Below are 24,290 nucleotides of genomic sequence, written 5' to 3' on the forward strand. Positions count from 1 at the left end.
TTTTAGTTGAAAGTGGATTCAATCCTCAAAAATTTATTTTTCTTTTTAAGTTGCCAGACCATGCAACTCTGCTTCTAAAACTTGCATGGTCGCTTTCAACGTTACGTGGCCCAGAATGAGTTTCCAGTTTCAACATTGCACATTGCGTGATGCCTTGGGAGCCAAGAAAGGTGGTGTTGCCCTTGAGGAAAGCAGAGTACCAATGAGCAGTGAGTTTGGGAGATCTGTTGCGATGAGGATCGCTGAAATTCACAGAGTACAATCCAAAACTAAACTTGTATCCGCTTAGCAACTCATACAAATCCATAAACGACCACACGAAGTAACCTCTCGTGTCTGATCCATTCCTGCACGTAGTAGTCTCTTGTTACACCATTATTACACAGACAAGAAGAGATAAGAGAAGTTCCAGAAAGGAACATTGTAGTTACTACCTAACGGCTTTGAGCACAGCGCCAATATAAGCATCTAAAAACTCAATCCTTGGCGTGTCCTTCTTTTGTAGCTGCAAATCTTGCTTCATCGGTTTACCTATTCGTTTTGCATAGGCAATAGGCAATAGGATTCAGAAGAATAAAAAGAGATAGATAGATAGAGAAAAGGAAAGAAAGAGACCATTCTCAAGAATGTAGACAGGAGGATTGCCATAGCTCTGCTTTATATACTCCAGGACCACTTCCATAGCCCATGGAGCAACTTCATACTGAAAATATGGAACGAGAATGTTAGGGAGGGAGGGAGAAACAGCATTCTGTATTTGTTTTTCATCATTGAAATTCTTACCTCGAAAGCTGAGAAGTTACCAGAGTCTGTCCATCCCGAGCAGTAAAACAAAAGAGGAGATGATTAGCCCCCCCCCCACCCCCCCCCCCAAAAAAAATAAAGAGCAAAGAGTTTGTTTTGGTTGTTCAAAAAGATTGGGGGTTATAATTCCTACATGTCAAAGACGCGCCTATGTCTGTAAAAAAAGCAGAGTTCCCTGGAAGAGAAGGTTGGGATTGGGCGTTTGAGATAGAAGCAGCAAGATAGTGAATGACCCCTACAAAGTCAGAGGAGCCTTTAACTTGTTCTGATTCTTTCTTTGTGAAAACTGGCAGTCTTGTTCCTAGTATTCTTTTCATTCCTTCTGGATAGTCTCCATATGTAAGAGGCCCCAGCATCCTGAGGGATTTATGATAATTAGATTTTGTATGTATAAATCCTCTCCTTGTAACCTTTTTGTGCCCTGACTCACCAGCCGAAGAAGAAATCTTTGAATCTTTGGATTGCCATTTCATCATCCTTGGAGTTTGTACTAGGTCTAAATCCTATTGCAAATATGCTAAAGCCTACAGAACCTCCTTGTGTATCCTGCGCAATGTTTGTCATCAACTCACACATTGATCAAGAGAGGGTTTATAAAATGTAGAAAGCAAGGTATAGTATTACCTTGTACTTTTGTCTGTATAGCCTTGAAGCAGAGGCGTGGTCAAGAAGCAAGTTATGGGCTACGATATATGGTTCAGTCGATGAGTTGCCTGACAAGCAGGTAGAACAACGACCATGCGGTGTATTCCCACCGTCGTAACCTCCTACAGTGAATATATTAGCCTCGTTTATTGTGGTCCAGAATTTTACGTGGTTCCCAAACTCTCTGAAGCAAACATCTGCATAAGCTGTAAAGTCTTTTCTGCGGAAATATAAAAAAGTAGGTGTTAGTAGTTTTCCGGTCATTTTTCTTCTTCTAGAATTATGTAAAAAAAACGAAGGTAGGTAAACGCCAGTTTGATTAGCCTTTACATAATTCTGCGGTTGAGCCATCCTCCATATTCATCCTCGAGTTGCTGAGGATGATCGTAATGGTACAGTGTAACATGTGGTTCAATTCCTGTAGTAGTTAGGTTACATAATAGTTAATAATAGGAGTTACAAGGACACTCTTTAACACACAGGGCAGAAAAATAGGTTTTAAGTGGATAAATGAAGATGGGTCTTACCATGGGATACAAGTTCAAGGATGAAATTCTTGTAGAACTGTAAACCCTTTGGGTTAACAGAACCTCTTCCATCTGATAATGAGATAAGAGCTCATGAACTTCATTGGTCTCTTCCAGTGGAAAAATAAAATAAAATATAAAATGTGGGGGAGCACTTTAAAAGAAGACACTAACTGGGTGTAAGCCTAGACCAAGAGATGGAGAATCTGAATGCCTCTAAGCCAGTTTCAACCATCAGCTGCACATCTTCCTGCAGAGTGAGCAGGAAATCTGATCGTATATTATGTGATAAAACAAAAGTAAAACCTATATAATAAACACACACTCTTTATCTTAAGAGTCTGCTTGGTGATGAATAAGGGGGGGGGGGGGGGGGGGGGGGACCTTGTACTTGTGATACCCATCACAAGCTTTGTCTCCATTCTCCATGTTACCTACCAAGTTGAATAGCATTTTATTTTTATTTTTTTGAACAGAACTTTTATTAACTTCCATAACGAGAATTAGGTGGGAGTCATAAAGACTTCACCTAACAGCACAGCATCCTTTGCAAGTTTATCAGCAACAAGGTTGAGATCTCGGGGGATCCAATTAAAAGATACAGAAGAGAAGGAGGAAACAAGAGCGTGAATGTCTGAGAGCGATCCATGCAGCTCTGCAATCGGTTCCTTGGTATTGATAGCTTTGATAAGCTCATATGAGTTCGATTCGCATCTTAGAGAAGTGAATTCCTTTGACTTGCAGCAGAGAAGGGCATCTCGAAGAGCCAAACTTTCCGCAAGAAGGGGTGAGCTCACCGACCGTGTTCGAGTTTGGAAGGATAGTGTTTGCCCTGCGTCTGTCACTGTCCATCCCAGTCCGGCAACATTATCTAGGGCTCTCCACGCTGCATCTGAGCGCACACAGACAGCGTTTGTCTGGATGTTTGGGGGAGTGTACAAACGTTTTTTTGGAGAAGAAACCTTCTCGCTACTTTGATTAGTTGACCATTCTCTTGCTGCGGTGATTGCTGATAGCAGAGTATCCGCAGGGGAAACAGAGTTACCAGCAAAATAAAGTTTATTCCTGTCCTTCCACAAAGCCCACATCACCCATGGAACAAGCTGTCCTACTACTATTCCGGTTGGTGGGGCACTAGGTAGCGCCCATAACACAGGCCAACTCATCCTCAAATCTATCATTCCTCTAAAATCAAAGTTTCCAATTAGGGGAGCGAGTTCCGATACCTGTTGTGCATGAACACAATGAAAGAGAAGATGAATGATAGACTCGGGTTGGCTGCACCTCTTGCAGCTTGGGTCGACATTAATATGCCTCTCAACCAGGCGCACTCCTACTGGTATAGCTCCTTTAAGTGCTTTCCAAGCAAACATCTTCACTTTAGGTGTCGTATTGAGGTTCCAGACATTTTTGTACCATTGTGGACTTTCCTCTTGCGTCCTTGTTTGTGCATCAGAGGAGGAGTTTAATGCTATGGTGTATTCAGACTTTGTGGAGTAGTTGCCTGACTTACTGCCTAACCATATGAGTTTGTCTGGTTGACTGAGTAAGCTTGGTTTTATACGTAAGATGTCTTCTTCCATGTTGGGAATAATTTCTCGAATCTTATGTATGTCCCACGTTCCTGGTTCGGTAGCCAAAAGGTCCGCTACAAGGCTGTCCGTGAACCGTTCTGGTGCTGGTCCCATAGGGCGTTTTGGCGTCGACAGGTCTAGCCACGGGTCTGACCAGATGTTGACTGATTGTCCGTTTCCAATGACCCAGCCGAGATTTTGCTTTAGTAGATCTCTTCCTACCAGTATGCTATGCCAACCATGGGAACTTGAAGAGGGTGCTGAGCACTCCAGTATGTTCTGTGAGGAGCAATACTTCCCAAGTAGGATTTTTCCCAGCAGGCAGGAAGGGTTTTGCAGTATGCGCCAGCTGATCTTTGCAAGGTGAGCTTCATTGAAGCTCTTGAAGTCTTTGAAGCCTAATCCACCTCGAGCTTTAGGTTTGGCTAGTTTGTCCCAAGATATCCACGCCATTTTCTTTTTATCCACCTTATCCTCCCACCAAAAACGAGTTATGGCAGATTGGATGCGTTTCAAGAGTGATACGGGTAACTCAAAACATGTCATGGCATGTGACGGCATCGCCGATAGCACACTTTGAATCATTACCAACTTCCCAGCCGTTGATAACTGCTTTGTGGACCAGGACTTCGCCTTTTGCTTGATTCGGTCGACGATCGAAGCGAAGATGTCACGTTTTTTCCGTCCGAAATGTTCCGGCAGGCCCAAATACTTCCCTACTCCCCCTTCTTTGCTGATTTGAAGCACTGTTTTCGCTGCATCCTTGAGCGAGGCGGGAGCCTTTTTGGAGAAGGTAATTGACGATTTCTCACAGTTTATGGTTTGACCTGATGCGTCTCCATATCGGGTGATGATGTTCTTCAATGATATCGCGCTTTCCTTAGTTGCTTTGAGGAAAAACATGGTGTCGTCCGCAAAGAGCAGGTGGTTTATACGGGGACACCCCCGAGCCACAGCGATACCTTGTATAGAACCGTCTTCTTGTGCTCTGTTACATAGCCCCGACAAAACTTCACTACACAATATAAATATGTATGGTGAGAGAGGATCGCCTTGGCGGATGCCTCTGGTCGGAGTAACTCTTCCTCTAGGCGAGCCGTTGATGAGGAAGGAGTATGTAACAGTGGATATGCATTGCATAACCATCACGATCAGCCTCGAGTGGAAGCCTAGGCGTGAGAGTACAAGAGAGATGAAGTCTCATTCAAGCCTATCATAGGCTTTACTCATTTCAGTTTTGACAGCCATCGTGCATCGCTTCTCAGCCTTTGAAGTTTTCAAACAATGAAGAACTTCATGTGTTATGAGGACATTATCCGAGATTGCTCTTCCGGGGACAAAAGCGGATTGATTCTCTGAAATAAGCAGCGCTAGTAGTGGTTGTAGTCTCTTGGTCAAGATTTTTGAGAAGATTTTGTAATACACATTACACAAAGCAATAGGACGGTAGTCTCCAACTCGTTGTGGGTTTGATATCTTCGGTATCAGTCGCACAAAGGTAGTATTGATGTTGGTCGGGAGTGTACCTGACGCAAAGCAGCTCTGAACCTCATGGATTATGTCTGTTCCGATCTCTGTCCAGTGTGTGTGGAAAAACCCCGCCGAAAATCCATCGGGTCCGGGGGCTTTTTCTGCATGTATAGAGAACACTGCATCCCTGATCTCCTCTGCCGACGGTATCTCAATCAGCTTTGCATTATCCTCGTCGGTTATTAATGGTTGCAGAGCGTGCTGGACTGTTGCTGCACTATCTCCTCTGGCTGGTGTGGAGGTAAACATAGTGTCAAAATATTGGACTATAACCTTTGCTATCTCCTCCTCTTTGTAAACGCACTGTCCTTCGCTATTCTCTATTACAGAGAATGAATTTGCCCTCTTTCTGTTTTTGGTGGTTGCGTGAAAGAAACTGGTGTTGCGATCCCCTAACGTTAACCATAGTAATCTGCTTCGTTGCTTCCAAAACGACTCCTCCGCTAGATAGGCTTCGTTTAGCTTGGATGTGATCTCTTGGATGAGCCTCGTATTATTTGTTGGGCAGGTGAGGGCAGCTTCGAGTTCCACTCGCTTCTCTTCGATGATAATCCTACTATTTCTCTGCTGGCTATTGTTCCATTCAGTAATGGCTCTTCTTGTCAATGCAATTTTTTCTCTTATAGGCACGTTCCCCGCTTGGTTCCAAGCTTCTTTTATAATCTCTTTTGCCTCTGGATTGTCTCGCAACCTTCTATCATACCGGAAAGGTCCCCGTCTCTTCTTGTTATCCGGTTCAAGAAAGGATATTAGCGGTTTATGATCAGACCCTTCATACTCTAGGTATTGACTCCGAGCCATCGGATAGTTTCAGCCCAGTAGCTATTAGCCACTGCTCTATCCAGTCTACATCGAACAAAATGTTCTCCCCTTTGGCCTCGCCAAGACAGCGGGTCTCCGGAGTGGCGCAGATCAAATAGATCACCTTCCGAAAATAAGGTTCGAAGGTCTGTAAATGATCCTTCTGGCCTTGCTGGCCCGCCTGACTTTTCCTCACTGCAGAGAAGGTCATTGAAATCACCCGTCGCAAACCACGGGGCGTCCCGGGTTATGGCCAAATTAAGGAGATGGTTCCATTGGAGTTGTCTCTGTGCTCTGTCGCAGTCTCCATAAATAAAAGATCCAAAAAAGGACTTTCCTTCGTATTCAATAATTGTATCAATGAGGTTCACATTAGAGTAGATAACATCAATCTTAATATGTGATTTCCAGAAAAGGGCTAAGCCTCCCGCGCCATGTCCCCCCGGTGATATCAAGTGATGATGATCATACTCCAACTGCTTTAGTTTCTTGAGTACGAAGTCATTGGGGTTTTTTGTCTCCATAAGAAATAGAATATCAGGATGTATAGCTTTCTTTATCTCCCGGAGTCGACGAACTGTCAAGGGGTTCCCCAACCCTTGACAGTTCCAGCTCGCTATTGCTAAGGAGCGGGATCTGCCCGGGTATGAAAACCCGGCTTCCTCCTGCTAGTTTTTGGAATCATGTTGCAGATCGGTTGGTCATCAGAATTTTGAGATCCTAAGTTCGCTGCGGGGGGATCCTCATCACGTTGGCTAGTTGAGTTGCTCCTTGAAGTGCCCTTTTGTTTAGTCTTTCCCTGTTCTTGTGTAAGCTTTCTTCTGCAATTGGGAGTTTTTGATTGTTGAGTTTTCCTCTTACGTGAGGTTTGCCCAATCAGAAGCTTAGGACTTGAGGGTACTATAGGCCTCTTCTTGCCTGGGGGTCTTCCCGGTCACCTCTTAGTCACTGTTGGAGCTACTGCAACCTCAGTATCTTCAGATACAACGTTTATCGGTCCCAACCGGAGGGTAGCCGGAACACGTTCCTGTGTGGAGGTATTTGCCTCTGCCGTTGATTGGTTAGGGCTGATCAGTATCGGTCCTAGTCTTTGAGTTATCGGTAACCTCCCCTGAGGAATTTTCTGGAGCAGTGGGCCATCATCATTCTTTTGATTTTTCAGCGCATTACGGACCATACGAGCTGCCGCTTCCTCCAATTCACCCTGGTTTTTGGCTTGACGCATCCGTTCTTTCCTTGCCGCACTTTCTGTAGGGTCCACACAACAGGTGTACTGTGACATGACGTCTCGAAGCTCCCCTAAAGCTTCCTCCATTGCTTCCTTAGGTAGAAACTCATCATGTAAGTTTGGTGGGGCCAAACGAAGAGGAGTCCCTCTTGCAGTTTGGTTTTGATTGTTTTTTGGAGAGCTTGATCCTTCTCCATGTCGAGTGTCAGTCCTAGTAGGGCAGAGGGGGGAGCAGAGGGGGGGGCCGTATCTTACTTGGAGATTCGTGAACTTGATGGTGCTCCTCGTGATAGTGTGATTTGCAGGTTCAGGCTCAACTCTGAGCCTGTTTGACGCGGAGTGGGTATCTCTTCTATCTCGGGAGTCCTCTCTTCCCAAGTTACGTAAGCTATTAGCGCTTTTTGGTTGCCATTCCTGCCTCTTGTAGCTTAAATTCCTACTGATACTCCTATTTTCCGTTAGGCGTTGGTGCCTACGGTCGAGGACCTCATATCTCAGATCTCTTCTGTTTTGGTAGGTTTCTTTGGGGCGATAGTTTCCAGAGTTACGGGGAGTCTGTTGCAGAGAGTGGGCCGTCATTTCTCTTGATCTGTCTTCCTTATAGTAGCTCCCTGTAGAGAGTTCTGGTGCCGCAAGAGCCCTTGCTTTCTTTAGTGCCTTTGCTTCGAGGCAATCTTTGAGCTCATGGTCCAGTCTATTGCATTGAGAGTAATGTTTTTCAAGTCTTTCGTAGACCAGTGTTGCTATGACCTCATCTCCATTGTCATACTCAATTACTGAAGACTTGATTAATGGGAGTCTTCCGTTGACATGAACTCTCATTCGGATGGCCAGAGAAGTAATCTCGAGTGATTCGGACATTCCAATGTCCTCTCCTATGGACTTGATAGTGGCCTCAGTCCATAGGTGAAGCGGGACTCCTTGAACCTTAATCCAGAAAGGTATGAGTGATGGGAACGACGGGGAGATAGTTGGCTCCCATCTTTGCAATATTATCATCCACTTAGCAAAGTGGTAGGGGCGTTTTTCCAAAACCCCTAGTAGGTCAGCTTCTTCTTCAAATTGAAATTGGAATAGGCCTTGACCCAAATCTGAGCCAACAGGTCTTCTTTCTGTTTTCCACAAGTCGGTGAAGAAAGGAATGAGGGTCCAGACCTTTTGAACTGATGGGTTTGTTACCTTCCCTATCAAGGTAAGGTTGAGCTGTCGGAATCGAGCGGAGTTATCCGGAGTCTCAGTTGTGACTCGTACTCTAGCTTTCCTGGGTGCCTCTTCTTGGGAGGTTAGGGCTAGTCCTTTTCCTTTTTCGGCAGAAGAGAGTCTCTTATGCATCTTAGTTGTTGACTGAAGGAGATGTGAAACAGATCTTGAGATTTGGAAGATTGTGAACTAGTCAATCTACAAAGATTGAAGTCTCCTCTCTCGGGGGTACAACTCTGTACTACACACAATAAACAGCCGTAGGGAAAGCCACAGGCCAGAAACAGAAAACAACTGGAAAACGAATCCGTTCCTCCTAGTTGTAAATCGAGTTAGTGCCTAGCTTCACCTCACATGAGGTGGTTTGTGCAGAAAAGGGTCTTTCCGGTGGTTTTCATGGCTGGAGGTGGTTCTCAGTGGTGAGAAGGCGATTTCCGGCGGTCCCTCCGAGCAAAGTCGGGGGAAGAACCCGGAGAATTTTTGGCCACTTCCTAGAGACCGTTGGGTAAAGACGAGAAGGGGAATAATTTGAAAATGGTTTGAACTTTTCAGAAGTTTCAGACCAGAAAGGGGAAAGAAACTTGCGGGTAAAGGCAGGTAGCAGATTGTGTCAGCGGTTAATAACCAACCTCTATAATCGTGCCTGGAATAGCATTTTATTTTATTTTTTCTATTTTACGAAGAATACATCCAAAATTGATGGTAGAGTCAAGAAACACTATAATAATTATGGTGAATACGTAGTGTATATAACATGCAAGATTGATGATGTTTAGAGTGTAAGAGCGAGCAACGGTTGAACTAGAGTCCAAAGGTATGAAAAGAGAAAGAAAGAGTTACGAGAGTGAACGTAAGTGTCCCAGACGCTAGGCTTTTTCCCGTCTTCATCATAAGCTCCTTCCCACTTTGTAGAGACCAAACAAACATTTGTTCTTCAGTTGAGAGATTGATGGAGAAGAAAGAAGAAAATATTAGTATTCCTTACCTGATAAGCAGAAGTTCCAGATCCAAAAGCGAAGTCATGAGGGAAATCGTCTCTGGTGTAATTAGCAACGCAGCCGCATCTAACAGAGAGAGTCACGAAAATGGTAAGCACATACAGTTTCCTCCTATCCATTTCTCTCTCTCTCTCCGTTTCTTTGGCTCTCCTCCATAACTCGTGGAAACCCATAAAAGTAGACGGCAACAACCTTTCACACACCCCACCTACCCGCGAGTTAAGTTTGTGTGACTAAGGATAACACAAGTGTCTCTTCTGTATCCAGTTTCTTTTCTGTGTATCTACTTCCAATAGTCATTATTATTATTGTTTTTATTTATTTTTTGCCGGCCAATCATATCAGTTAGACCAAGTTCTAATTTGTCACAAAGAGTTGTTCCGAATAAAATCTGTCTGATCTAGATGGAAAAATACAATGCCTCTGGTCCTTCCATATGGTTTACAATGAGTGAGGTTAAAACTTCCCATAATCATTGTGCAATTGTATCTGGAGAAGAAAGAAAGGGGGTATAAGAGCATGATTTAACCCTATCACTCCTAATGGGTTTCTTAATGACTTTTTAATTAATAAAAGTAACCTAAAAACTTTAGTTAAGAAACTTCCATTTTAAGTGGTCCAATGGGAGTTTCTTAATTAAAGATTTTTAGAAAAAAAAATTATTAATACAATGCATCATCAAAATGAAATAATCTATATCAGAAATGGTTGAAAATTCCTAAACCCGCTTTAACTTTAACCCACATCACAAGACTTGGAATTTGAATACAATGCATCATAAAGATAAAGAGAATGGAGTGTGTTGAGATTACCTTAGAGACGGGCTTCCTCTTCTTCTCAATTGATCAAAAAGAACAGAGTGTTCCCATTAGCTTTCTACCATCTGTAAGCAGCACAAGTAACTCTCCTTCCTGTATTACCATAAAGAGCAGAACCAACATCCGTAAGTAACTGATGCAAAATGGTTTATATTCAAAAGCAAATAACCCACATGAGACTGATAATAGATCCATATCACTAAAATCTACAAAAACGAAGATTACGAACCTTCAAACTTAAATAAAAAACTCGAATCTGACTAATATTCAAAACAGGTCAAACTCTGTATTTCTGAAGTTGAATCAAGAGTGAGCAAAAAATGTCATCGCATTTGATACCTTGCATTGTAAAAGTTGCAGAAAGTTCTCACTACCATATATATATTGAATCACACAAGAAGTAATGGCCAAAGGAAGGGCAGGACATAGTTTAAGTTAGTTTACCTCTAATGAAATAGTCTCTCCATGATATGGTAACGTCAGGTTGAAATCTTACCGACCAATACCATGTCATCATCTATGATAATAAAGAATAAAGAATCGAATCTTGTTGGGTTTTAAAAAAGTTTGTACCTTTTGATGCTTTTCATCGTTCTTAGTCATCTGCCTCTTCACAGCATCTGAGACAAGTAATTCAAGTCGTGGACTGAAGTTATCTAACCCAAAACACAATACAAAACCGAGAAGCATATTATACAAACTTTGTAAACTTTATAAACATCAACAAGAACCTCTATTTCTGATTTTTTTTGTTAGCATAGGAATATTTGATTCAATTCGCTAATTAAGCTTCAAAAATTCAATCACCAGAGAATAACACTCCCAAGATGATACAAATAGATGTTGATAAGGAACCAGAGGTAGAGGAAGAAGAGAACCTAAAATAGAAGAATTGAAGAGAGAGTTTGGTGGGAGAGCTGACGGTAATCAGCATCCAAATCATGATGTCCTCTCGGTGGATTTCGAGTGCTCGTCTGACGGAGAACACGGAGGACACGCCGTGATGATCGACAGAGTCGTCGATCGTTTCTGACGGAGAAGCCGAAAGAAGAGGTGGTGGATTTCGCCGAATGACGGAGAAGATGAGAAAACAAAAAAAAATAGAGAAAAGAAAATAGAAAATAGAAAAAAAAAATCTGGTGTCTTTCCTTTGCTGACACGTGGTTGTGAAACCCCCACTAAAATCGGTTTCGAGAATCCTCACTTAAAGACGGTAATGAACTTTATAATTATTTTTGATTTAATTAAATCATTTATTTTTGTTAAAAACCCAGTTACTATAATCATCAATGATTAGCTAAAAAGGTTAACTTTATCTTTGGTCTAGTGGTAATGTCACTTATCTTTAGTTGAAGCCCATAGAAAAGCCCAAATTATTAGTCGGTATCTGTCCTTTTTTTTTTTAATTTGTCAACCGGTGTCTGTCTTCTTCGCCCGCTCCCACGACTGCGAAAATACATATAAATATATATTTTAATTAAGCTGGTAGCATCGTAATCGTCGAAAAAGCTTTCTATGCCATGCAGGCATGGGCATATAATAAGCACGTGTCCACCATTTTTTCTTTCAGAGAGTCGATTCATATCCAAAACAAAAACAAATTTTATAATTCGCATTCCACGTGTATCACATCTCTGTCAAGGGCTCGCCACTTGTCTATCAAACACCAGAGCCTGTACTCTTGCCTTGTTATTCTTATCCTATAAAGTTAAGCTCCTGATTATTCTCTGACCAAGCTGCTTCTTCTCATTTCATTTGCTCAATCTCTCCATCTCAAATCTTAGTATCCTCCTGCGTTGGACGTTGTAATGGATTCTCAGGACACAGTCAGGCATCGTGGAGGAGACGAAAGAGACGCGGCAACCACCGCTACGGCCGAGACGGACAGGAAACACGCAGATGACAACAACAAAGGCCAACGCGACCAAAAGAGGGCGATGGCCAAACGCGGTCTTAAATCGCTTACGGTAGCGGTTGCGGCTCCTGTGCTCGTGATGCTCTTCGAAACGTATTTCCTCGGCGGCTACGGCAGTCGTGCTCGGTCCTCGTCGTGGATCCCACCTCCGTGGGTCCTACACGTCACTCGCCTGGCGTCGAGCGGTCTGATGGGCTTGGCTGCGTGGCTCGTATGGGTGGACGGTGGATTCCACAAGAAGCCTAATGCTCTGTATCTTTACTTGGCTCAGTTTACGCTTTGTTTGCTTTGGGGTCCGGTTACGTTCCTGGTCGGGTCAGGATTGGCCGGGCTTGTGGTGTGGCTGGGTCAGTCTGCGGCCTTGTTTGGATGCTACAAGGCCTTTAATGAGATCAGTCCTGTCGCTGGTAATTTGGTAAAGCCGTGTTTGGCTTGTACTGCGTTTGTAGCTGCCGTGAATGTAAAGCTCGCAATCGCCTGAGAAAGCCAACGACAGACGTGATGATCGATCTTTGGGGATTCCATGTTTGTTGTAGAGTCGTAATTAAGTGTTTCTTTTTCTTACGAGTGTTTTGTGATATATATATTATAAATAAAGATGTTGCTTTGATCCAATTTTCTTCTCAGTATGGGGTAATTCACATAAACAATCATTTGAAAATTAGATCTTTCAAACTTTCATTTAAAGAAAATGCCAAAAAAATATGAAGAGAGAGGATAACACACATCTCAAGCTCAAGCAACTGTCTTGGTTACTGTTACAACAATAAAGACACCCAAGAGGACAGAACAATGTATGCATTTCCTTAGTAAGGAGAGTGTCTGTTTTTTGGGCGGTTCCTTGAGGGCTTAACGACCAATTCGCTTGAAGTCCAAGACCGGTTGTTGCTGTTCCCAGCAGCAGAATTATCTTCGGACTTCCAGCAACATAAGCGTCCATCTTCACCCCCAGTCCACCCGAATAAACCTGCGGATGCTCCATACTCGCTAGGCATCTGCAGGACGCTCCTGACGACATCTACGTGACCTCCACCAAGAATGGCTTCAGCAGGGCCTATAGATCCAGGGCTTTTATAGTTCACCGGAAAATAACCGACGGTACCTGCACAGGTTCCACCTACCACCCATAAGTCGTCACCTCCTGGACAATGGCAATCAACAAAATAGTCAACCTGCAAAAAAAAAAAAGGGAGAAAGATTAGGTATCTAAAGTGTGTTGTAACGTGAAGAGGAATGAGAGATTATTGACATTATCTTGACTCCAACAATCAGAAGCGAGCTCCCGAGCTTTATCTAGGTTGACTTGACAGCTTCCATCTTGCCAGTTCCAGATACTAGAAAAGGGAGGATGACCACCAATTAGAGAAATCAGCTCATCAATTAAGCCAGAGTGAGTGTAAAAAAAGGGGGGGGGGGTACCTAAGGGTTTCAATGTGAGTGAGACACCAGAGCTTTTGGTAGGAATCACCAAGGAAACCTATCTTGCCAACTGAGGTTCCCACGTTGATCACCTGGAAGGGGGAGGGGTCTGGTCTCTCTCTCTCTCTCTCATGTATTCTTGGGAAAAAAGAATTTTAAAAAAAAAAAAAAAAAAACTTACAGAATCGAGATGGTCATCGTCGTTGATATCACCTTCAGTGTTGAAGAGACAAATCAAACCGTCAACAGAGGCAGAAACAAGTTTGTTCCGATTGTTAGGAACAAAGTGTACCTTGCAATTACACAATTTTAACAACAAATAAAAGAGATGCAAAGCAAGAAAGAGACTTAAATCGAAACACAAACCTGAGTGACGTCGTCCATGTGGGATTCCTGTAAACAAGCAACTTGCTTAGAGTTTCTCCAGTCCCAAAGACAAACCTGCTCCTTGCATCCAGCAGCGAGGAGATGATCTCCAAAGGAGAAGCTAAAAACCTCTTGACCATTATCAGAAGCATCAATACACGCTACCTGCTGGAAAGAGCGCGTGTCCCAAGATCTGATGGTACCATCCGAGGAGCAAGAGTGAAGAAGGTCCGATGAAAACGCTATTTGATTCACTGTATCCGTGTGTCCTTTGAATTCCCCGTAGTACTGAGCTGTCACCGGCGAGTACAGCTTAACGGTGTTGGTCGACAAGGACACCGCGATTGCTGTCCAATCCACTCTGTCAAAAAGTAAAGTAGAAAAGGATCTCTCTCAGTTTTGGTTTTGGTTTTGGTTTTAAAAAGAGGAAGATTTGCTTTGCTTACTTTGGGACAATCTGGAAGACGTAGTCAGAGCCGAAGTTGGTCGGAATTGAGTTCTTCAGACCAAATCTCTGAGCTTGACGATTTTGCTGCGACTCCACCTCCACCTCCACCTCCATCTCCCGACCCACTCGACTCGAGTTTGTTTGTTAGGGTTTACTAAAATGATGAACACCTCTTTCTCCCTACTAAACCTCAGGGCCCATTTATGACCCAACAGTTCTTTTTTTGCGTTTAGTAGTTTACACTGGATCCGCTTTGTCTTTTGCATTTTCTGACAAACGTCATGGCCCATTCTATGCCTTTGTTTTTGGACATTTATTGACGCTTTTTTTTTTTCCTTTTAATATAATTATATTTATTCATTCAACCCGAAACATCGGAAAATCAGATCTGGTTACAAGTCCATTTTGAACAAAAGTTCCTAAATCAAACTATTACAAAACTAGCTTCGCCCGCTTACTAAACCCGGCACATTCCGCTAAATCTTTAGGAATCGGTTGTCGTTTTCAAAATCTTTAGGAATCCTGGATATATTACTTAATTATCAGCGGATCATATGGAGCAGCTATAATGTAATATATAACAAAGTTTTTCAATTATAAAATAAAGTTTTTAGCTACACCAAAAAAATAAGTTCTTAGTTACACCAAAAAAATAAAGTTCTTAGAGCGAACCAAAAATGAATATGGTTTTAGCAATTTATCTTCTGCAATTGGAGAAAAGGAGTATCTACGTAGTATATAACTAATTATATATAATATGCTAACAGTATCGATTACATCAAAGAGAATAAAGCACATGAAAAGCTACTAAACAATCGGAAAAGCAAAGCAAGAATATGAAGCAGCAGAGATGACTCATGTGCGTCCGGCAAGAGAGACAAAGACTAGAAGAAAGAAGGAATATTTTTTTACTTACAAAAGAATTAAAGAATATTTGTCTTTGGCAAGTTGGTGTTAGCGGAATCACAGTGTCCTATGCTATCGACAATGCATATATATATATATATATATATTCTCACCGAAAGCTCGAATCTTCTTCTCACAAAGATTCAATCATCATCAATGAAGATATGTTTACCAGAATCGTTTTAGATTATAAATTGACAACTTCTTCGTTCTTTCTTCTAGGGTGAGGGGGTGTCTACGATACTAGCTTCTACCATATATGCTGATTTTTATGTCCCCACATATCGTTTGCAAGTATCATCCTAGTTTTCTTACGAAATTGGTTTGAATACTCAAAATTATAACATATTGTTTGATTTCTCTTCGTTTTCCTGTAGTCTGATTTGATTATTTTTAACGTGTACGGAATCCTAATAGGACCTCCATCCATTAGCAGTATCTAAAATAATAATATTATTAACGTGTACGGAATCCTAAGAGCATCATTAATACTATCACCCCATTTAGGGTGCTTAATTTTTTTTTTTTGGTTTTCTCTCTGATTAAAAAAAAAAACGAACCAATCGTGGTCGGCACGTGTCATTGGGGTCCGCGAATAGTGCAAGCACCTAGTGCTTGTGATGCTTAATTAAACACTCCTCTTTCTTCTTCTTCTTCTCTTTCCTTTTTTTTTAATTTAAAAAAAATCTAAGCACCCTACAAGCACCCTTGGTTAATGGTGCTCTAAGAGCATGATTAACTCGGGGTTCTTAGGAAGGAGTTCTTAGCGGAAGTTAAGAAACTATTTCTTAACTTTTAAGTAAAAAAGCTAAGAACCGGTTCTTAAATAGGAACTTTAAAAACCGGTTCTTAACTTTTGTAGTTAAAAAACAGTTTCTTAACTTCCGTTAAGAACCCCACTTTAAGAACCACAGGGTGAGGTTCTTAACGGAATATAAGAACCCGTCTCTTAACTTTTAACTAAAAAAACTAAGAACCGGTTCTTAAATAAGAGTTTTAAGAGCCGGTTCTTAACTTTTTTTAGTTAAAAGTTAAGAGATGGTTCTTATATTCCGCTAAGAACCCTACTCTAAGAACCCCCCCAATAATCATGCTCTAAAGTGTAGTTTCTTATCACCAAAATAATAATATTATAACATTATATACTTATATAATTCAATTTTAATTATTTTTAGAAAATTGAGTTATGGATGAAAGACACATAGCATTAGAGATGAATGAGAAATTCTTAAAATTGAGAAAAAGAAGATACGTTGTAATTTTCTCTCCAATTTTTTTTTTCATTTTCTTATAGAGTTTAGATACTTTTTACAAACCCCTTTGGAATTGTTCTATATATATATATATTAATGTATTATATAGTGTATTATATCAAAGGTATTCTACATCATTGTAACAATTGCTTGCAGGCTTGCCAGCAAAAACCTAGCTTGTTGCAAACAGTTACATTACTAAAGTCTCAACAATTTTATTTTCTCTGCCATTTTCTGTTTTCTTATTAATATTATGGGTGAAGAACTCTTGGATTAATAACACCCTCCTTTAATGCTGCATGCCGGCTGCCCTAACGTGATTAACCCCCCTCCCCCTCCAAAATGCAATCATGCATATCGTTTTATAATCACTTTTTGATTCTTAAGTCTTAACCCTAAACTTAACGCGGGCCTGGCCATGCAGAACATTCACGCATATTTATGACACTTTCACTCGCATTGTAAATATTATTTACGAGTAAACCCACTAGGCCTGGGCATTTTAACTTGCATCCGAAAAATCCGAACCGGAACCGGCCTAAAAATACTCGATCCAAAACCGAACTGAATATTTACAAGTACTTTTGGGTTCAAAATTTTTTTATCCGAAAGAACTAGAACCGAAAGGAACCGACCAGAATAGACCTGGAGCCGAAAAGAACCGATCCTAATAGACCCGATCCGATAAGAACCAATTTTTACCAGACTAAAAAACATTTATATCCAAAACTATGATTTTTTGTTTGTATTTTGTATATATTGACTTATGATTTAGTTGAAATATCTTTTGTTAACAATATTTGTTATTATTTTATAAAATTTTTAAGTAATATAAAGTTTTAAAATGTTAAATTTAGAGTTTAATTTTTTTTAAAAAAAAATTATTAGTAGTTTAGTTTAAGTTATTTTGTAAAGTTTTAGATATATATGACAAATATCGACTAAATTTGATGGAGTTTGGGTATTTCATGTTTTTATCAGGTCCTAAATACCCAAATCCGATACGGATCCGGAAATTACATGTATTTTACAAGTATTTTAATTATAGATCTGAACCGATCTGGATCCGAAAAAAAAAACGATCCGGATCCAAACCAAAAATTTACAAATATCTATTGGATCTAAATATATAGGACCGAACCTAAAAGGAACCGGTCCGAACCTGACCCGAATATCGAAGACCGAACGCCGAGCCCTAACACCCACCCACAAAAGGGTGAAATAAATAACAATGTTCGAATCGTATTCGAGAACAACTAATTAATATTGTTAAATGACGATGTATATAAAAGAAATAAAAAGAATCCAAAGACTCACTCACGAACTTGCTATATATAGCACTAAAGATTTCATGCATTTTACAAACTCAAATCATACAAAACAAAACAAACATCGACCAATAAAGGCTAAAAGCTTAATTCACAAAACAAACATCGATATTATGGACAAGGTGATGAGAATGTCGTCAGAGAAAGGAGTGGTGATCTTCACGAAGAGCTCATGTTGTCTCTGCTACACCGTTCAGATCCTGTTCCGTGACCTTAGGGTTCAACCAACGATCCACGAGATCGACAACGATCCAGACTGCCGCGAAATCGAGAAGGCTCTCCTCCGTATTGGCTGTTCCACGGCGGTGCCAGCTGTCTTCGTAGGTGGCAAGCTCGTTGGTTCCACCAATGAAGTCATGTCCCTTCACCTTAGTGGTTCTCTCGTCCCCTTGATCAAACCCTATCAGTCCCTCCTTTACCAGGCCAATTGAACCAACTCGATCGAGATCCTTCATATAATTAATCTTATTATCTAGCCAGTGACAATAAAAGTTCTTATAGCTTGAGTGTGAGCTCGACTCATACTAGCTACTAGATAGAAATCGGATGAGTTCTTCTTCTGAAATTCATCATATGTGTCTTCTATTGTTTAGCATCTTCCTGTTTTACTCTAGTTAATCAACTGGTGTATGTTGATGTACGTATGTGTCTCTGTTTAATTATATATGCTAATGAAAAGAGTATTCAAAATATGTTTATTTTCTTTCATTTGTTTTTGTTTGACATTATTTTTTTGGATCTCCAATATTGAAAAGACTTTCCATACTTTTAACAACGAGAGATATTCCAACCGAACGACATGGACAAGCTTGCATGTTCTGAAAATACTAGCTTACTTGTGGATTTTAACCATGAAGGCGGCTTATAAAGAAGAACACTGTGTGATATGTTAACCAAGAAGGCGGCTCCAGAATTTTAATTCGAACGTAAGTCAACTAACATGTTAAAATGAAGTATACACTCTGTTATATTAGAGTATTCACAAAATACAAGGGATAATTTGTTGTTGTAACATTCTTGCCATTACAAATATATGTATATATATATATATATTTTTTTTTTTTTGTAGTCACAGAAAGAAAATATGGAAGAGAAAAGTGAAAAACGTCTCTCTTTCCAAAAAAAATTCTCTTTCAGTTATTATTGAAATACCCAAACACCAAATAACTCATATTTATTAGTTATATAAAAAAAAAATATATATATATATATAATTATAAATTTTAAATAATAAGATATTTGAGAAACTTAATTATATGGATTTACTCCCAATCCCAATCCCACTGCTGCTGATGCTTTTATATTATGTCTGTAATCAATTTATATTTCATCTATGACCAATTGATATATCAACGTTTCGTTTCATAGTGCATCCTGGATATATTTGAATATTATAGAACACTTAGCACCCCTTCATCATTTTAATGACGTGAATAAATAATTGTTCCCACATTATCTGATATATTATATATATAGACTATCAAAATTTCCCTTAAGTTACCACGATTGTCAATACTTTAAAGTTGTCGTCGAACCAGAAGCGTGTAAAAGCTTACAATATAGACCTTTAAGTTTTCATGAAAATATGATTCGCTCTTGAATGAAAAAGGTAATAAAGTAGAAGGGGCTTTACAAGATGTGTGGGACAACTTTTCTTGAACTCCAACTACTTGGGATCGTGGGAGTTGGAGGGGAATCTCATCGGGAGTTGTATAAGACGTGTACGAAGTAAGAACCACATCCACATTCACTTGTTGTCGCTGTTATAAGATCCAAGATTCTTTGACCGGCGCGTGAGAAAAGCATACCCCTCTAGGCTACATATTCGTATCCAAAAAGAAGAAGATATATATAGAGTTATAGAGAACCTCTATGATTACTTGAGAAAATGGTCCCTTTTTGCTTTTTTAAAGAGTGACGAAGCTCATGCAAATACTATTATAATTCACCAAAGTGGAATAATATCACATTCGGTTTCAGTTTAATTTTTATTCGTGCTTAATAGAACAAAATTTTACGTTTATGTGTATGTTCTGGATACGAGTCGGTTAAATCATCCAAATTAGTTTTTAGCTTGTGTGAATTTGTTTTTTTTCTTTTTTTGATGTATGTGACACTTTCCAAACATAACAATGATTCACCTAAAACAGCTTAAGTTAAGCGTTTTTATCACTTTCTGATAAAAATTTCAGTTCAGTAAAAATGAAGATGCAATATATAGTACGCAATGTTCTGCACTTGTGCGCATTCTAGATATAGGTGGCTAGTTGATAGCGAACAATGTGAGATGGAAGAGAGCTGAGCATAAGACATAAACACAAAATAAAACTCAGAAGTTCACTTAGACCGCTTAAACAGTGAGAGCCCTACGTTAGTTCAATTAGAATTGATTAATTGTTTACTTTATTATGGCTTGAACAATAAGAGCCGTAATCTTTAATTAGTACTATAAGAGAGACGTAATTCACATCACACATGCGAAATGTGGTACGGCATATCTCAACGAGATCACAAATAAAAATTCGAACATTATAAGGACATGCATGTTGAGTGAAAATGACTGAACCAAACGGGATAAACAATCTAAGAACGTAAAATATCCACAACACAAAAAATACTATACTACCAGAGCTGATCCTGAAGAAAACCAATAGAAGTTTAGCTAGGTTTTCAGCCTTAATTCATTTTTAAGTAGTCTAGTGGTTAATGTAGTTGCTTTATGTAAGCAAGGTGATCTCCATTTCATAAACAGATGTTTTTCTTTTCAATACTAATATGGTCTTTAATAAATGGGTTTTAATTTCTTAGTTGCTTTCTATCCTTGACATTTTCAGGACCGGTAATACATCTTCACTAGAATAATAATATATGTTTCAAAATCCTGATCACACGAGATAGTTACCTAAATGCTATAAAAAGTACTCTGACGCTAGACAAACGAGAGATTCTGCGTTAGGAGAGCAAAACAAACATTGGGTTAATTTGCGCTTTTGAATTAAGCCCACACATGATTACGTCTTTGTTCCAAACTTCCAATTATGCTTTTGAATTAAGCCCACACATATCACTTAAGTTGTAGTAAGTAGTAACATAGTTGACCAATGAACCCAAATGCTTTTGAAAATCCCTAAACCCACATACTTGGAATGCTTCATGGCTCTCTAAAAGCATAATATCACTGGGCTTGAGAAAAAAAACCATTTACCCTCATCTTTGTTTGCGTCTCCACTTAACGAATTCAGACGACTTCTAATGTTACTTTTTGACCATTTGGTGGAGAGAATGGAGATGAGAGGAAAAGTAGTTGCAGCTCTCTCTCTCTCTCTCTGTCTCTCTCTCGTGCTCAACCATTAGCCCTTGGAGAAGCTTTGTTGCTATCTATCCTCCGTTTGTTTTCGTTTCCTTTTCAATAAAGTTATCTCCATTCTACCAACAAACTTTGCTATATAATAAGAACCCCTCCTGTCTTCATGCATTCACACAAGATTACTGAATTAGAGGTTTCTTCCACATCTTGACCAGACTCTTGAAGACTTGTCATGGGACCTGGAGGACCCGGTGGACCAGGAGGGCCCGGACCTGGATGGGGACCAGGACCAGGAGGACCCGGACCTGGATGGGGACCAGGATTTGGAGGATCAGGGATCTTTCCACCAATTGGTGGGTTCTTTGCTGGATTTTCAGACATGATATGTTCCTGGTAAAGACATTATATCTGGTTCATTGTTATTTGTATTTGTATGAGAGTTAAAAGGGGTTGATGATAGATATGTTTGTTGAGTCTTTCTTGCAGTCTATCTTGTCTCTGCTGCTGCTGGCTTCTACGAGATTGCTTTGGAGGGCCGCCACCACCACCACCAGCACCTCCATTTCTTCCTTCTTATTATTGATCGCTCGCCGGAGTCTTATCACAAGAAAGAGCGTAGCTTCTCCTGTAGATGATAATTGTTATCCATGTTAATATTAAGAACTTCAGAGGGAAAAATCTTATATATATTTGGTCTCAGAAATATTAAACATTGTCTGGATTACATTTTCAAAAAAATACCAAAAAACATTGAGAATAAAAATATCAGAGGGATGAAATCATATAGTCCGGAACTACAATCACTAAAGATACAACGGAATAACAACAACAAACACAGTCTACTGTCATCGTTTTTGAGTCTCTCTCTCTCTCTCTCTCTCTCCTTGTATGGACTTTGCCAAGGCTTTTGAAACTAATATGTACAGTACACACACACACACACACTTCTTAGACAATGAGAGGGCCAAAGCAAAGCCATATTTCTCTCTCTTTCAACATGATGATACAACAACTAAATAACCCTGGCGGCTGCGGGTGGGGTGGGGTTCATTCACATGCTATCTTGGTGTCGAAGCTGCTAAGGCAAATGGTGAAGGCCTGGAAGGCAGAGATAGGGTACTGGAAATCCATAGTGAACACATCTTTGCCTACCTTCCCAAACTGGAGAATCACGTTCTCGTGCTCAGGTCCAGCAGGTCCGTTCTCAGGAGCTGCTACGAGCTGGAAGTTTTTGACGGAAGCAACAGTGACTCGGCCATTGAAGTTGAGGCACCAGCACTGGAGCTGTTCGTGCCATCTGGGGGCTTTGTTCTTGAGGACAAGCAGGCCTTCCTTTTGAGCAGGCTGGGGGAGACTCTCTGAACGAACTGATTTAGACCTGAAGAAGGAGAATGAGGGGAACATATCGAGATTGCTGTGGACAAGTTCCGTCTGAGTTGGAGCTGTTCCTCCAGGTTCGACTGCTGATGCAGGGATGGCATCCATTACACACTGCATCCTCCTGGGTCCTCTGGTACAACAACAAGGGAAAGCCATTATTACTAGAGAGCAACAATATTTTTTTTATTTTCTCTCAATAAAAAGAAAGGAAGATAAGCGCTTACCTGGAGCCCAAGACGTTAAGCTCATAAGAGATATGTGAGACAGGATAGTTGCCAGAGGGAACTCTGGGGCTAACTTGTTTCAAAGAGAGAAGTCTGGTAGAACGGGTTCTGGTAAGCTGAGCTCCAGGATTGGTGGGCTGAGCATCGTAGACAGTGAACTTGGTCCCAAGAAAGTTAGACCTGAAAAAAGGAAAGTCAGTGAGAAAGATGATGATGATGATGATATATGAAAAAGGAGGCAGACCTAAGCTTTCCGAGGTAGGAAGAGCTTCCTCTGGAGACATCAACAGAGTTTAAGGAGATGATGTAGTCAGTGCAAGTTGGCCTCCGAAACCTCTTGGCAGCAAGAAGGAACTTTCCATCATCATTAGAAGCAGAAGCAGCTGCTGCTGAAGAAGAAGAGAGCAAACTCTTCAGTGTTATTATTATTCACAAACAAACAAAGAAGAAGAGTGTTTAATATTGACCTTGGTTGAGGCCGAGGTAGAGATGGTAAGTTTGATTGGTGCGGTTTCGGATGATATAGCACTGAACAAGCGAAGATCCTCTGGGACCGGGCTGTTTGAGGGAGATTGGGAAAGTGAGTTTGGAGGAAAGTTGAGGAACTTTGACGATCTCTTTGACGAGATCACGCCAGTTCCTGCAGACACCAGCGCAGGCAACAACATTCTTCCTAGAGGGCCACGTGTCTTCCGAAGCCTCGATCCTCATGAGAACATCCCTCAGGAGCTCAGGGGGCATCGTAGCCCAGCAGCTCTGCTTGAAAGCATCGACACAAGAGTCCTGAACCACGCGCTGAGACCTCGATCTACCAAACCCGAATCCTTTCCTCCCAAGCTCTCCCCGCATCTCCTGTATCAGACTCTTCAACGACATCCTCTTCTTCTTCTCCTATCCTATTTTTTATCTAATCCTTCTTTCCAATTCAGATCTAAGAATCCCAAAAACCACTGCAGCTATGGGAAACTAAGGAATTAAAAAAAAAAAAAAAAAACTTTTATGGATTGCTTCACTTCCCACGCGGCATGGGGATGGATTGAGCTGACTGAGCAACAATAGAATCCGGATCGAACTTGGTCAGTCTCAGATTCGGGTTTCGATATCGACAACACTCACAAACCAAATGCCTTTCTTACTGCAGCAGAAGAAGCGGTCAGCTGAAATGGATTTAGGGTTTGGCCCTCGACGGCGGAGTGAATATATGTATGTGTGTCTGTTAGTTATTATCCTATCGCCTCCCTCTCTTTTTTATTTTATTTTATTTATATTTAATTGTTATTATGGTCTATTTAATTTTTAGCTAAATTTGGCAACAAATAAATACATTTGCATCCCTAGCACATAACGTGTGTATTTTTATTTATGTTCTTCTATGAATTTATCTTCTTTTTTTAGTTGTAGTTTTTTTTTTTTTTTTTTTTTGAAAAAGAGCTTATTTTTTTTTTTAGTTGTAGTTTAATCTGGAAATACTGGTAACTGGCTACCAAATATTTCATTTGTTCAAAGAAAAAATCATATACAAAGTACAAATACCTAAGATTTGTGTGTGTGTTTTTTTATACCAACAAAAAGAAGAAGGATACAATAATAATAAATATTATTATTCTATACTACTACGA

The 24,290-nt window shown here is 40.4% G+C and overlaps 5 protein-coding genes and 1 long non-coding RNA gene across 22 annotated transcripts; 3 read left to right on the plus strand and 3 right to left on the minus strand.

The window, feature by feature from the left end:
* Positions 1–13: 13 nt before the first annotated feature.
* On the minus strand, positions 14–11,444 carry LOC106394339 (beta-glucosidase 3). 16 transcript variants are annotated; one of them, XM_048755351.1, is made up of 18 exons: positions 11,004–11,444; positions 10,699–10,745; positions 10,570–10,616; positions 10,355–10,464; positions 10,120–10,218; positions 9,295–9,796; positions 9,150–9,213; positions 2,361–2,410; positions 2,151–2,226; positions 1,977–2,048; positions 1,780–1,867; positions 1,429–1,669; positions 1,235–1,350; positions 938–1,161; positions 784–809; positions 616–703; positions 435–531; positions 14–347 (listed from the first exon to the last, which is right to left on the minus strand). In XM_048755351.1, exons 6-18 carry the CDS (start codon positions 9,478–9,480, stop codon positions 26–28), a joined length of 1,650 nt encoding a protein of 549 aa, XP_048611308.1. In that variant the 5' UTR covers positions 9,481–9,796; positions 10,120–10,218; positions 10,355–10,464; positions 10,570–10,616; positions 10,699–10,745; positions 11,004–11,444; the 3' UTR covers positions 14–25. The 16 variants fall into 16 exon arrangements, 14 of the variants coding, with proteins under 14 accessions (XP_048611308.1, XP_048611306.1, XP_048611309.1 ...); XM_048755349.1 differs by lacking the exon at positions 10,355–10,464; XM_048755352.1 differs by having other exon boundaries at positions 10,570–10,745.
* Positions 11,445–11,640: 196 nt separating this feature from the next.
* On the plus strand, positions 11,641–12,652 carry LOC106392317 (translocator protein homolog). The gene has a single exon (XM_013833133.3). It carries the CDS (start codon positions 11,934–11,936, stop codon positions 12,519–12,521), a length of 588 nt encoding a protein of 195 aa, XP_013688587.1. The 5' UTR covers positions 11,641–11,933; the 3' UTR covers positions 12,522–12,652.
* Positions 12,653–12,693: 41 nt separating this feature from the next.
* Positions 12,694–14,486, minus strand: LOC106392315 (WD repeat-containing protein GTS1). Its single transcript, XM_013833132.2, has 6 exons — positions 14,272–14,486; positions 13,826–14,186; positions 13,641–13,751; positions 13,460–13,551; positions 13,290–13,374; positions 12,694–13,212 (listed from the first exon to the last, which is right to left on the minus strand). Exons 1-6 carry the CDS (start codon positions 14,385–14,387, stop codon positions 12,847–12,849), a joined length of 1,131 nt encoding a protein of 376 aa, XP_013688586.1. The 5' UTR covers positions 14,388–14,486; the 3' UTR covers positions 12,694–12,846.
* A 3,261-nt stretch (positions 14,487–17,747) lies between these two features.
* On the plus strand, positions 17,748–18,452 carry LOC106394606 (glutaredoxin-C13). Its single transcript, XM_013835172.3, has one exon. It carries the CDS (start codon positions 17,784–17,786, stop codon positions 18,189–18,191), a length of 408 nt encoding a protein of 135 aa, XP_013690626.2. The 5' UTR covers positions 17,748–17,783; the 3' UTR covers positions 18,192–18,452.
* Positions 18,453–18,876: 424 nt separating this feature from the next.
* LOC106392314 lies at positions 18,877–21,847 on the plus strand. Its single transcript, XR_001278750.3, has 2 exons — positions 18,877–21,460; positions 21,554–21,847. It is a non-coding gene; the product is annotated as an uncharacterized LOC106392314 (long non-coding RNA).
* On the minus strand, positions 21,738–23,906 carry LOC106392313 (tubby-like F-box protein 3). 2 transcript variants are annotated; one of them, XM_013833131.3, is made up of 4 exons: positions 23,139–23,906; positions 22,916–23,057; positions 22,672–22,851; positions 21,738–22,577 (listed from the first exon to the last, which is right to left on the minus strand). In XM_013833131.3, the coding sequence occupies exons 1-4, from the start codon at positions 23,545–23,547 to the stop codon at positions 22,115–22,117; spliced, it is 1,194 nt and encodes a 397-aa protein (XP_013688585.1). In that variant the 5' UTR covers positions 23,548–23,906; the 3' UTR covers positions 21,738–22,114. The 2 variants fall into 2 exon arrangements, with proteins under 2 accessions (XP_013688585.1, XP_013688584.1); XM_013833130.3 differs by having other exon boundaries at positions 22,916–23,060.
* Positions 23,907–24,290: the final 384 nt, after the last annotated feature.

This window comes from Brassica napus, chromosome C4 (assembly GCF_020379485.1).
Source record: "Brassica napus cultivar Da-Ae chromosome C4, Da-Ae, whole genome shotgun sequence".
NCBI lineage: Eukaryota > Viridiplantae > Streptophyta > Magnoliopsida > Brassicales > Brassicaceae > Brassica > Brassica napus.